Source organism: Sitodiplosis mosellana, unplaced genomic scaffold (assembly GCF_009176505.1).
Source record: "Sitodiplosis mosellana isolate CC-2019 unplaced genomic scaffold, AAFC_SMos_1.0 Smas_scaffold_6150, whole genome shotgun sequence".
Lineage (NCBI taxonomy): Eukaryota > Metazoa > Arthropoda > Insecta > Diptera > Cecidomyiidae > Sitodiplosis > Sitodiplosis mosellana.
The window spans coordinates 2,948,677-2,964,087 of NW_022601391.1; the positions used below are offsets into that span (position 1 = coordinate 2,948,677).

A 15,411-nucleotide genomic window follows, 5' to 3' on the forward strand; every position below is an offset into this window, starting at 1 on the left:
AGGACGCAGAGAGCACAATCCAAATGTCGTTGAAAGGTTGTGTATATGATGTATTCTGCGGCGTTTGTGACTGTGCCAATAGAGAGCGAACGGAATAAATCATAAATTGATAGCTCAATGGCAGCACACGAATTTCGTATGCTCAAACACCACTTCTGATTTATTCGTTTATGACTTAATAAAATTATTTCGACAACGACAACAGCGATGATGACGACGACGACGGCAGCGGCGGCGGCGGCGGCAGCGGTCGTGCATTTTCCCCTTGATATCTTTTCACTGTTGATTTTGCTGGAAGTTTTATTTTCATTCTTTTAGAGCTTTTTACATGCACAGCGATCCGACATTTCTTCTCTGTAGTGTTTTGTTGTTGTTTACGCATACGACTGGAATAAATATTTTCTTATATGTGTGGCAGAAAATGTATTTCATTTTAGCGTTTGCATTAATTTTTAATGCGTTTCATTTTTTGGGCCCCTTGATGATGTCAACGAAGCAAAAACGTAACAAGTAACAACAAACATGAGAGGAAAAAAAGCAGGAAAAAAAGAATGCTTGGAAAACACACGAAATGAAATCGAAAAAAAAAAATGTTGGCACGGCGGCAGGGGGTGGAATCGGGCTGAATCGCATGGGAAGATGGAGAAATCGTGTCGCTTAATTGGTGTGTATACATAAATCCATATAAATTCATTCAGGAAAGTCTTCGTCGCATTTGCACATAAGCCACTCATGCCCGATGTCAAACGAATTTGTTGCTTGCCTTATTCCTTTCTGTCTCCTGCGCACCGAATCATCGCCATTGCCGTTGCCGTTGTTGCTGCGTTTCTTTTTTCTGGTTCGTTGTCATTTGCCACGTTCGTTCTCTTTCGCGACTTGGTGTGTATTGATGCTCTTATCGGATTTTTGCTACATCTTTAGATCCGTGTGTGTTCCTTGTTTCGCTTCGTTTCGTTTCGTTTCGTTAACAAAACGTTGTCTTCGGTGAAACGGACAAAAAATATGCATGAATATTTTGAATACGATAATACGAGGAGCAAGCACAACCATTATTGCTAACGATGTGAAAATCCCGCTTTCAAGCCATACAACTGTCTTGTTTATGTATATATGTGTGTAACGTATTTCTTTTTTGTTCGTATAAATATGTCAAACTTTTCTAATTACTTGTAAATCTTTTTGTCGTTTCATAACAATAACATGCACACACGGATCTCATATTACGCAGAACACATCCGGATAAATTCTATATTCGTACTTTAGAAGCACAAGAGCGTTCTTCTTTTGCGCTTTCACTACGCCGGATGATTGAAACGTGTCTACTTCACACTTGCATTAATTTTAACCGCAACGCTTCATCTTTTCAATGGAAGATACTGTTGTTAATTTGCATTAATAAAATTGTTATTAGAATATATTCATTGAATTTTCTCATTTCTGGAGTGTGCTGTGTGCTCTTTGTGTGTATGTCAAAAACGCGACGCTGCAAACAGCCAACAACCATTATAAATTCATAACTTGACTCTTTACACACCAACAATTTACGACAACATTTGGATGGAAAAAATAAATAAATACGCAAATTGGTCGTAAATAATATAAACGTTTTAACTTTCGACTTTGTTTGTTTTTGGTTTTCCATCATGTATGCCTCAGCTGTGGTTAAAACTGTTAATTCGATTAATGGCTCAGCTGCACGCAAAAACGCCGTAACGCCATCTACTCGCTTTTCAAAAAAAAAAAAGAAGAAAAAATTCGCTCATCGTAATATCAAAACGGTACATACATGGTTCACCAACAAAGCATTAAAAGCTACATGATTATTTCGCCTAAAAATAACAATATGAACGATGTGGTTTGTTGCATGAATTTCTTGCATTGTCTTAGTTCTAAGGTCGACCTGTCTGACTCGCTCGAGGCTTTGCATTTACTTTTATTACTATCGCTCAGAAAAGAGAAGAAAAAAAATCACCAAGGACGGCCAATCTCTTAGAAATTAGCAATAAGAAACACGATTTTTCTCCTATGCAAAGAAGCAGCCATCAGTTGTAATATACTCAGAAAGAGCACTAGAGCGATAGCCCATCGTCTATGGTTAACATACCATCCAGAAGATTATTTATTGTCAGTCGGTTATTTTCAGATGAGCGATCGTTGTGATAACATCGAAGCAACATCGAACCAAAAACCATCCAATAAAAATAAGTATACACAAATCCAAAATGTGAAACGCTCAAATGCAACTCAGTTTGAAATAACGGTAAAACCCATACGAAAAAAAAACGTTGAGTATGGGGCAAAGTAAACAAAACAAGGGTGCTGTAATCACAAATCGGATATTTTCTGCGTATTTTCTCCTATATTTGCCTCTCGCAAGTCTAAAATCAACATAAGGAAAAACATGAAGAGAATAGACGATGAAAAATTCTCTCCGGTTAGTTGTTTTCTCGTTCAATTATTCGTGTTGCACAAATGCTTGAATAAGAAGTGCAACAAAGAAAAAATCAGTCCGAGCAAAAGATACAAAGCTTATTATTTAACTTTTCATCTCTTTTTTTCAATTTCATTTTATTTCAGTTTATTTTGGTCTGAGGTTTTAGATTTCTGCAAACCAACATGATTTAGTACAAAATGCCATGAAGAGCTTTTGTTGTGACACAAATGTGTGCAGGGAAGTGGTAAATTCATAAACGATGCTGAGCTCAAAATCCACACGTATCAAATTAAAGAAGAAAGATATGAATCATTTTCAATTTAAGTGAAGTTGAACGTTCATTTGAATAAAGAACAAAAATATTGTCACTTTCTTACAGGGAAACTTCTTGCGAAACAAATCAAGTAGTGAAAATGTCTTCTTTTCGGGGATGATGTTTTCCGCAGAAAACCAAACTGTCGCGTAATTTATTTCTTGTTGTTACTTCATCATTTTTCTTTCCGATGTTTTCATTACCTTTCCCGTGGAATGGGTCGTACAAAGTATGTAAGCATGTTTGAAAATGACTAAATTTACTCCAGAAAATCCCATCGCAGTGACTTCTTTTGGTTGAAATTGTAAATTTTATTTTCGCGAGTCCACTGTGTTCATTTTTTTTCTTTCATTCCTGTATTTCATTCAAATTTGTTTGTTGCTTGAGCTCCCTCTAGGTTGTTGTACATGAACGAATGATCTTCAAGTGTCAAAAATGTAGTGCCCAGAGAGAGAAAAGATGCCATATCTTGCCTTTACTCGATAACCTTTTTCCTTCACACTCGAGGATTGTTGCATTTTTAGTATAAAGCAAAACAACAGTCCAGGAAACCACTATTCCAGTTCATGAGTTTTCTAATGGCGCTCACTCTATTATCTACTATTTGTCGGTAGATTTTTATTTGAACAAGCACTCCCATCATACAACCACACTCGACTTCAATTTATATTTGAAAAATATGCAAATATTGTTTGCACGATACTTTTTCTTCTCCTTATCATGCCCAAAATGTACTCTGAATTTCGCATACATTTTACGTTGGTTGTGATTTCAATTGACACAAGCATAAAGGCATTGGAGTACCATAGAGAAGTGCTACATTTTCGTTATGTATCGTATTTCGCTTTTGAGCTCGATGCGGTTGAAATAAATAAATACAGATAGGTTGATCTGTATTTGGAATGTACAATTTAGCTCTTACTTCTAGTTCGTTTTCTTCTAATGATTCGAACACTAGAAATAAAAGACAAACAATTACTTATAAACTGGTTTAAATAGAAACAATGGAATGAGTCAGAACATGGATTTTTGGGCAGAGCAACGGTAATTAACAATTGCGCCGTTTTATGTCAGGCCTGTAATCGAAATAACGATTTGCTTGAGGTCCTGTAGTTTTCGCACGTTGCCAATAAAACAATTGAGATGATTTTTATTTCGCAGAGTTTTAGGATTCGGATGACCGTACAACTTATCATGACACTACTATCATTGCACACAAATTGAATGGGTTGGAAATAGTACTTATATAGCGTTGGTATTTTATTTGTTGTATTTATGCTCTTCTCCATTTTGCCACCGATAAAAACCGAATAAACCGGATTTTATTGGCAAAGTTGATTTTATTGACGAATGAAATACCGAAAATAGTCTCTCTCTCTCTCTATCTATCCTTCTGCTCAACCGTTAGCTATGTACGCTACTGTTCGGTTCATTTCATTGGCATTTTATATCCGATGGCCAAACGCAGAGAATGGAATTCAATAGATTCCGATGTATCCATTGAATGCTAGATTAAACTGTTGATCGACAACTCAATTTTCTATTGCCATAAGTAGGATACAATTTGTGCTTATACGATTTTCGTTTTTGTCTTATACTTTTTATTGTTGTCCCTTTTTGTGGGCGAAAGCGTTTGCTTTTTTCATCCATTTTATTCGATTTTGATACGACTTGTCGTAAGCGTAACGCAACGCAGCACATCACATTACACATCTTTGGTTCTTGCTTTCTACTCTCATTGTCTCCACTTCTCACCCTTCATTCCTTCTTTCCCCCCATCTCTCTTTCCATTTCCGTTCTTCGTCTATATTTATCATTCGGTTGATTGTTATTTCGCCTCGGATTTTATGCTGTTCGGGATGCTTTCATCTCTCGCTTTTATGGACACACAAGTATTTTAATCTATGGTACTTTCGCATGCTTTGCATGGCTATTCACTACGTGTTTGCGGAATCTAGATTGCGTACAGTCTCTTTTTTTAATGTGTGGTGGTTTTTGCTGCTTAAGCATCAGGAAATTTTATGTCTTTCATTCGGATTTCTCGTGTGTGCTTCGCTCATGGTTTTTTCCCTGTCAGATGCTATTGCTGTTGTTGTTGTTGTTGTTGTTGTTGTTGTTGTTTGTGCTTGAAAGATGTATATCTCTCTGACTAATGCTGTCACGCATTTTGATCTCTCCATTTCATCGCAAATAATGACATGTTGTCAGCTCCCAAAATGTGAATGGCACAACATTTTTGTTTTTGATGCAAATATACGATTCGTACACATGAGACCGATATAAACATAATGCGAACGAACGTCAGTGATCCTACATCTTCTGGTCTTGATAGAAAACACGTTTTGTCGACTGTAAATTAGCATTATAATACTAGCAAAATAGAGAATCAATTCTCGGTTTATTTTGCAAGAATAAATATGGGATACCATGGTATTATAAGAACGAATTTTTCGCATTCGTTCGTACAGATTTCCCGGCATTAATATTCTAATAATTATTAACATTAAAATATCGTTATTTTCGCGATATCGTTAATAACATAAAATATTATTAACGTAATGTTAATGTTAATAACAAATAATGACATTAATATTAACGTAAGTGTTAGTGTTAATTTAATAACTATTGTTATTAACGTAATATTAAAATATAAAAAAAAAAAGTTTCATACAAAAAAACATGTCGATTTTTTCCAGACGCAATTTTTTCAACATTTTTTAGGTCTAGTATGAAACTTTTTTTTGATATTTTGATATTTTAATACTACGTTAATGTTATTAGTTATTAACACTAACACTAAAGTAATAAAAAGAATTACATTGGTAATCCCGAACTTATCCGTACCGTTGGCCTGCGTTGTCCGTAGGTACTTTTGGTTATTTTTTGTGAATTTTATTGAAATAAAGGCAATGAAAATATTATAATGAAAATAAAGTGAAAAATCGGTCACTTTAACTAAAACTACAGATGGGTGGACTATCTGATTAAGATTTATTAATCTTAATCAAAACCCGAAATTCGCGATGATTAATACGACCACTTAATCACTTAATCGCTATTAATCCCGATTAAGTGATTGTGCAATCGATTGTGCAATCGAATAATCATATCGAAAAAAATTCGAGGAAAAAGTTTCATACAAAAAACATGTCAATTTTGGCCAGACGATTTTTTTCTTCGATTTTTTTTCGATATGATTAATTAATCTCTTGCACAATCACTTAATCATGAGTAATAGCGATTAAGTGATTAAGTGCCGTCTTAATCATCCGAAAAATGATTGTGCAAGTGATTAAGTAATCGCAAAACGCCCACCTTTAACTAAAACTTCGAAAATTTTGTATGAGAGGTACCCGTAAACCGATTCTCATTGGCTTTAAACTTTCTGAAGTTTCATTTTTTGGAGAAAAAATAAGATTCTGAAAGTTTCATGTTGATCGCCTTTGTAGAAGTTTGGTTTTTGGCCCTCAATTTTTTCCAAGAAAATTTCGAAAAAAATTGAGGACAAAAAATCAAACCTGCAAATACGATCAACGTGAAACTTTCAGAATCTAATTTTTCTCCCAAAAAATGAAATCCCAGAAAGTTTGAAGCCAATCGTAGTCGATTTACGGGCACCTCCCATACAAAAGTGTCAATTTTTTTAGGTTTTTCTTAGGGCAAGTACCCCAGGATCAAATCAAAAATGCCTCATCTTCGAACTTAAACTAAGTTTTTTGAATACAAAACTTTTGGCATTTCCAGATTTTGATTATCTCAATTATTTTTTGAGTTATCGTGTTAACACACACCAACGACGACGACGACGACGACGACAACGACGACGACGGCACACGAACGGAAAAGTGTCTCAAAAAGTGTTCATGAGTTTTTATGATGATCTAAACCAATTTTGCGAAAAAAAGTTTTCGGGACCAATTCCTATACTTCCTCTTGACACGTTGTGTACGGAAAAGTAATAACATTTTTTGTTATTAATATTTTAATAACATTAAATTAATGCGATGTCGAAATATTAATACGATATCGAAAAAAGTCAATCTGTATTCGTTAGTTCGTTCAATGCATTGATTCCACAAATGGGTACTTTTTGATTAGTGCTATTATAAAAAAAATGTCGAGCACTACTTTCACTGCTACAAGTGGGTCGATCGGCACACAGCAAAGAAATTCATCGTTTAAATACAGGATCGAATCTCATATGAAATTACAAGTATATTAAATTCAACTGACCACAACTTGAATTGAATAACCAAGATTCCATTCAAAACCGGACCAATCACCAGAAGAAGAAAAAACGAATTCGATAAATATGCGCTCATTTTTATTTGTACGTTTTGGAATCAAGATAAATGCTCTGGTGCTGTTACTGCATCGTCATCATCGTCATTGAAATTAATTACGAACATTGTTTTGATGAAAGAGAAATGCGCACGAAATATAAAAACAAGAGAGACCGAGTAAACAAGGCACAGCGAAACGACGAAATGACGAGCAGGTGTACCACTAAATCGGTAAAACAAACCATTGTTATTGGTGTAGCAGCATAGCAGCATATATAGGTCCAGCTTATTTGCCACAATATGCCTTTCTTCTCGTTCGTTCGATAGCACTGATGAAGAATATCGCGATAGCATATCGGAAACTCGTTAGTTTTGATGAGTAAAAGATACTCCGTTCTAACGAAGGAAGCAGAGCATGTGCAATCATTTCTTCGATCAAATGGTACAATCGCAATCCCAGTACCATTATTGGTTTTGCTGTTCTACGTCGTTATTTAGAGCGAAAAAAATCCGTTTTGCGGGAACACATGCATTCACATCATTCTGTAGTTTTTGACTGATTTTATAGGATATTATTTGATCGAATCACAATTTTTTTTTATACCAATGATAAATTTTGGATGATTCAACTGAAATACGATATTTCGTTCTAAACTGATTTTAAATCTCAAATATGAAATTTTACAAAAATAAATAACATCTCTTGTGCGATTAATTTTCATTGCGTTTGTTCGTGTACTTTGAGCCAAACGATATGACAAAATGGCGAAAACTGTAATGGATATGTACATTGGTCAATACTTTGATTATGTATTTATTTTATTTTGAGAGAGCCGTGGTCACACACTGAATTTTCAATCTCATTTCCAATTTAACCAAATGCTTTGATGGTGATATTGATGGAATGTACCTTTTAAAAATCTAATGCGAGTGTTATTTCATGGGAGTTTCACATGACATATGTATAAAATTCGATAGAAATGTCGCAATCAGGCCATAAATAATTCATGGACCTCCCTTTGATGAAATTTATTGATCCACTGAATATTATTCATTTGCTGGCAATCGAAGCCATTTAAAACCTATCTCGAAATAATATCATCAAAAGGTATCGACAATGTATCTGTGTAGGTGAGATTCAGAGCAGAGTGTGTTCGTTGTTGTCGATTTAGATGTTCGATAAGGTGAGTATGTTTTTGTGGGAGGGACGAGTTTTCTTTAGTTTGTCTTGAATAAACATAGCGTCAGTGAATTGTGCGCAAGTCGGGTAAACCAAAAACAATTACTCTATTTCCAATTCCCACTTACTTTATTGCAAAAAAACGTGGTCATCACTAATACAAATTAAGTTATATGAAACATGCTCTCGTTTATCACGGCTACAAACATTCTAAATCCTTCGCACTCATGTTTGACTACTTTTCAGTGGAACCACACTTACTCTCCTTTTTCATAACAAAGTGTGTAAAACATGCTCACCTCTCAACCTCACCCATAGATATGGTGTAAAAGATCCAAAAAGATGCTCATTAAAGCAAATGAACCGAACAAAATAAAGCAGATGAAATGAAAACAACTGCTACGCTTTGTGTTGTAAGAAAAGTGGACAAATGGAATATTATATCCAACAATCAGATGAATGAACGTGAATGCGTACGTTTGGGATGTAGTGAGCTAAATCGAAATCAAAACTACCTGTATGAGTTGAAAATGGTGTACACCGTCGAAAATTGTTTGATTTGATATTTTGTACGTGAATAAAATAAAGGTGACATCAAAGGAACCCAACAACAAAAATGCCCTTTTTTCTGAATGGCACAGCAACGTGGCAAAGTGGACGTCAGAAGAAATGAGCTGAAAGCATGATTTGAAAAAGAGGCGAGCACCTTGGTGGCCAGTTCAATCAAATGTGTATTCATCGAACAGCAGCTCAGTGAGTGGGAAAGATATACCGAAATACTTTTCATTTCATTCACACCGATACGGTCTGCCTGGCCAATAATAACAATAATAATAATCAAGGTGTGTAGATGACGCAAGTCAATCTCTTCCGATTGAAAAAATGTGTTTTCGTCTAGCATGTGCCCAATGCAGTCACAAAACTACACATTGGTCAGTTTGGACTCGATTCAATGAAGACGAATAAATACAAACGAGAAATTATTTACAATGTGATTGGATAATTGATAGAAGTATGAGTTGAATGTGAGTGTGATCTATCATTGGAAAGTACTTTGCAAACACCTATCCTCGTTGAAAAGTTATTTAGTTTAATGCGGGAAGGTCCGTAATCAAATTACACGAATGAAGTGAATTGCTAAAAAGAGATAAAGAGACAGAGACGGAGCAAAAGAAAAAGTAAAAAGGAGATGCTAAAAACAACAAGTTTTACGAACTCACTGAACCGTTACGTACATCGTGCACACCATTATACCCATCACATGTATTGCTCATGAGCGATCGATATGAAGAGAACCGACGATAAAGTAACGAAAAACAAAAGATGGAAAAAGATTCGAAAGACCAACGAAAAAAAAACGACAAAAATAAACCGAAAAAAAACTCAAGTGAAAAAGAAGAGCGATGCAAAACATCTGCTTTTGACGGAACCATTGACCAGTTTTATGATTGTTCCAAAAGAAAAGAAACCAACATACATTATCGCAGTGATTTCATGGTATGTATACCTTTCGACTCTGACCAACGAACATATTGTATGCTTAAAATCATCAGAAGTGACTATAAATTTGTGTAAAATTTTCGTTATTATTTGGATCGGTTCGTTCCATGCCGACGTTGATTTCGTGCAATCAACGCATATGCCATACAGTATACATACTATCTGCGCCTTTGGTCACCATCTCGTCTCACTCTCGGGTATTTTAATAAAACTCGTCGTGCGGATACAACTGAATCGACCAGGTGTTTATGGATTTCGATTTAACTTTAATTCATTTCGGCTTTGATTTCCTTTAAGCCAATGTTTGACCGCATTGAACATTCGGTGTCGCACATAACATAATCGGCAGGAATCAAATCAGATGGTGAGCGATGAGTTTGAATAGAAGATTATGTTCAGATAGAGTTTACTGAGCATATATACGTACTTGGATTTGACTACGTCGAAAATCGTCATCACGTTGAATCGCTTCGGTCTGCAGGTCTTTCATAGTTTGCTCGAGATTCTCTTGTCGCAATCGGATCGCATTCCATTCCAATTTCAATTTATCAAAGTCGTCACGCAATTCCACCAATTCTTCGGCACAATTACGTTGCTGCAAACGACGGGTGGTGTTATTTTGCGCATCCTGCAATTCAGTCAATTCAGCACGAAATTCAGCAATAACCTTCAAAAACCAATCAACTGTCAAACGCTCCTTATTGCCAACATTCGATCCGGCATGTGTAGAGCTTGACGATTGGCTGCCTCGTATTTTCTTCAATGATTTCACCTCATGCCTGCGAATATAGAGAAGAAGAATCAATACATACGATTAATATGAGTATGCTATGAGAAGGGAAAAAAATCAACGAATTTAGTGAATCGTGTTATTCCATCCAAATCCTCTGTTCAAAGGGATAATATTAATAGAAATTGAACCCTTCGGAATTTCAAATAAATAATTTGTACTTTTCTGACAATATATTGCCATGAATATATATTGCTTGCTTTCCATCTGGTGATGTTCAATGCAATAATGATGATAGCATGTATTCGAGTTTCGTTTGAGCATATATATGAAAAATATATCATAACCGTCAGTTATCCTGCGCTCTAAGCAACCGTCATCGGATACCGAGCAACCGTATGTTTAATATGTGTAATTGACGCAGTTGAATATATCCAACAATTATCAGCGCTACTGTCATTTACTAAACCATTATGACTCTTTATATGCATATGTTTTATTTGGATGCGATAAAGTCATGTGGTGTTAACATAAAGTTTGATAGTTAATATAATTGGCATGGGCAATATGGGCGAATACGGTTGTGCAAACAGACAATGTACAGTGTGCGTGTGTATATATATAGTGTACAGTGTACACACATATTACCATGTTATGTATGTGGTGACACACAGTGATAAACAGAGAACACACAAAACCAGCCGAGAAAAAAAGACTGCACTGGCATAAAACAATGCCGGAATTCAACCAGTGTTTGCTCTTCGACTGTGTGTCGAGAGAGAGAGACAGAGTATTTCACGAGTGTTCATAGCAATTACCAAGTTTTGGGCCTCCTGTTATTTTTTCCTTTCGTTCTTTGTTTGTTAACAAAACTGTATATGTTTGCCATTGTTTTTGGTTTTCTACTTATTATCGTTCTTTTGCATGAAATTTTCTGTATGCATAACTATGGTTATTACGGCCCAACGAATTAGCAAACAACCAACAAGAAGGAACTTAAAAGTATCATTCGAGTTAATAATATAATCCTGACACTGCTGCTCTGTTTCACCATTTCAATTCCAGTATGGTCAATGCTATGCTATGTTATGCGATTGGATTTGTGCGTTTGGTGGAATTTCTCGTTGTGTTTTTTTTCTTGATCGGCCTTTCGTGGAACTGTTAATGTAAAGCGCTCTTTTTCATCACACCCAATGGCAGATTTTCCAAGTAAATCCAATCAGGTTGTTCGAATTCTCGTTTTTCCAACCATTGGCCAAAACCACACATGCTCCATTCTAAGATTTTTGCTAAAATGTAATGAAATGCCAGCAAAAACATTACCAAAGTGAATACACACATGTGCACGCGCGTCGCTCTGGCTCTTCAAACTGTAACTGAAACCGAGTCTCGCAAGAGCTATCTTCATTGCTGTAAGAATTTTTGGTTCGTAAATTAAGCGCTAAAAGTATTTTATGAACTTAACGTTAATGATAATTGGTCTTAATTTCTCTTTTTTGCTGTGTGTGCCTGTGCATGCGAGTGTTAGCTCAGAAACAGACGCGAGGATTCATTAAACAGAGTGTTTGTCGAATTTGTACATTTTCAGAACAACATGTGAATTGGGACCATCGGCTAACCGAAGATATTCTCATTTGGATACGATGCTACCTTCAATGAGCTATCGTCATATATTCTCTTAGAAGATTATAATTAGCTTTTACTGTTTGTTATGTGGCTCAGCATTCGGTTCCCCTTTTTTATTACATTTTTTTCGTTACTTTTCCGAAAGAAAGGAAATGTTATCAGTTTCACAAAAACTTTTATGCTATGTATGTTTTTTTATTTGTTATGAGAAGACTGTATATGATATATATATATATATCAAATGAAAAACTTTCCCAAAGTCAATGCTCGTGCCGAAAGCGAACATAAAACGTGTGATATCAATTTTGAAAAATCATTTCGGAGCGATAGTTGGATGAATGCAAGATAGGCGAATTAAAATCGCTCCGAAATGATTTTTCAAAATTGATATCACACGTTTTATGTTCGCTTTCGGCACGAGCATTGACTTTGGGAAAGTTTTTCATTTGATATCAGCTGTTTTGTTATAGAATTTTGCAATAAGATTAACAGCCAGCCTATGTCATACTCCGTTTTCATTCGGTTTATAATAAAACAAAAATCTCCATAACTAATGTATTTGCAATGTAAAAATAAATGGCGAACATTTTCGTCTCTGCACATTTCTTATGGACTATATGACACAGTGGCAGACTTGTTTACAAATATCGGTAAATGAACAAACCAAAAATCTCATTCCTGCGATGAATAGCTGGCTGCCAATACAACAGCCGATGTCTCGTTTATGTACTGCAAATGCATCAGAACAACACAACGCATGAAAAATATCGGATAAATTTATTTGATATTTGAAATTTATCTGCAACCAACCTCTGGCCAAGATGGCCAATGCCAATGCCATGATGCAAAGATCGAAATATTGAAACAATTTGCGGCACTAATGCATGTACATATCGCTTTTATACTAAGAAACTATCACATGTTTAGTTTTTTCATGATGAATTTTTTTGATTTTGATTTTTTCATGAAAAGTACTTTTTTGTGTTTTTTGTTGATTGCGTGGAATAAAAAGACTTGGTGAGGGGCTGGTATCTGAAGGAATTTTATTCATCTGAACGCAAAAACACTTTGGTTATGATTTTGCCATTGTTAACGGCAACAAAAATGAGTTTTAGTTGATTTTTGTCGATTTTTCATATTTTTTCCAACTTCTAATGGCTATATCTCAAAAAACAGAGTTTTCCTAGATATAAGCTATATGTCAAATTTTAGCTCTAACTTGGGGCTAAATTCCAGAGAATTTTGAAAAAAATCGTCGGAGCCGTTTTCGAGAAAATGGCCGATTTATGCAAGGCCAGGTGACCATTTTTTTGGGTTTCTGCCCATAAGACCATGTCAACTCAATTTTTTCAAAATAAAATAGATGTCATTTGAAAGCTGGCCTCAAGACCTTTCCAACGATACCCAGACGTCTGAAATCGGTTGACTGGGTTGGGTACAGTGATCATTGGAAAGAAGGCCATATTTTGAATTTTCAAAGGCCGGCCAAGGCCAAGATGGCGGCCAAATCAAAAAATGGCGGAACAAAAAAGTCTTAGTTTTTGATATACTTCAATGCCTGAAAGATTAAAAAAGATCGGGCAAAAACTACGGACAGACGGACAGACGGACGGACGGACGGACAGAAAAAATATTATCTCAGAATAATTGATGGAGACGCCAATTTTTTTTTTAATCGTCATAACTCATGAACGGATGGTCCGATTTCGACGTTCTTGATCTTGTTGGAAAGGTCTCGACGAGAAGCTTCAGAAAAACCATGTTTTGAGATGACTGGGCCGCGTCCACCCCCCGGTAAATGGGAAAAACTGATAATTGTACATAATTTTCAAGTGGCTATTTCTATGGAGGCGGTTGGTCGATTCCCAAGTTTGAATGCATTTTCTGGGCCTATGAGCCAGGGGCTTTCTAGCGATACTTCATTCATACCAGATGGCCTCTTAGGAAAAAAGTTCGAAATTGCGTGTATATATAGCGAGTTCGACTTTCAGCACAGAGGTGCTTTCGTCACTCGCGCCTGCTGTCGCCGGCTGTGATATATATATATATATATATGTCATTCAATTATGCAACAGCTGAAATGGTTGAAAAATGAGGCATACTCAGTTGTGGTACTTTTTTGATATCATTTAAACTTTTACGGTTAGCAAAGATCCAATGTAAATGATTTAGTATTAGAAAAAACATGCGCAATAATAAAGCCACTATTTTTTCTTTCACTCCATTTTATCATAGCTCTGGGGGATTTTCCCGAATCGTTAAAAAAAAATTCCCGACAGAGGATATAAAACGATTTCAAAAGCACGAAAGATCAAACTGGCAGAAGAAAAAAAACGTACGCACACATACTACCAACCAATTATGGTAAATTCTTCGGGATGTCCACTGTCCATGTCCATACCTCTGTCTATTAATTTAAGCTAATCTGAAAGGCTGACGCTCTTCTTCTTCAACAGCTTTGGATACGGCTTGTAAATTTCAACTCTTGTTAAATACATAAATAAATTTCATTTTGGATTTGAATGTTCAGTTGTTTTTTTTGGGTGTGTGCTATTGGTCAGTAGACAGAAAAGGCCTGTGCTCCAATTATCTTCAGCTTTATTTAAACTGATTATTTATTTGCATAATTAAGTCTACCCCCTTCTCTGTTTCACCTCTAAACATTAGAACAGGATAACCCGTATCGAAAATAGCAACTTTAGTCTTACTCCTGCATTAGGGCAAATCAATCAATGTAAGATAATGAAGATTCAGATTGTGTATAGTTCTTGTAGATTTTCTTTATTAATTGAATGACGGTCTTCACATGTAGAAGTTTTTCTTCATCCAGTACGGAAAAAATTCTTAATTATTCGGAATGTTCATTCGTTTTAATTGAAGTCGAAAAGAAAAATGTGCAATTTCATCATTCGACGAAGTGTTTGGACTATTAACACAGTAATGAGAAAAGTTGTTAGCAATGTTTGTTGCCCTATTAGTATTGTTTACTGTATAAGTCTAATTTTAGCAATTTTCGCCATTGCCGCTGCTTACACAGGTCATCAACAATTAGCAAACGAGGCCGACGATGAGCCAAGCAATAAAGCAGCCTATAGGTATAGAGAGAATGCATCAATTTTAATTAAAAGGAGCTGAATGTGAACTACAGAGCTTCCATGCTCCATGGAATACGTACATATAAGTAAAGGAATGCTAAGCATTTCAATGACGTAAAAGAAGTGGATACAATGTGGTTGTGTCAAACGAAATTCTAATATTGAAATATTCTTCACAATCTTTCCTACTCTGTGACGTTGTTTCCGTTCCCGAAAAAAAATTCCCCTTGATAATTGTACGCTGTAAATG

At 35.6% G+C, this 15,411-nt stretch overlaps 1 protein-coding gene across 2 annotated transcripts in view; it reads right to left on the minus strand.

Annotated features, from left to right (window-relative positions):
* The window catches only part of LOC129573916 (protein scabrous-like), a 50,094-nt gene that overhangs the window by 18,841 nt on the left and 15,842 nt on the right, over positions 1–15,411 (minus strand). For both annotated transcript variants that reach the window (XM_055455089.1, XM_055455090.1), the window contains exon 2: positions 10,138–10,489. In XM_055455089.1, coding sequence (XP_055311064.1) covers positions 10,138–10,489 — 352 coding nt within the window. The remainder of the gene's footprint in view (positions 1–10,137; positions 10,490–15,411) is intronic.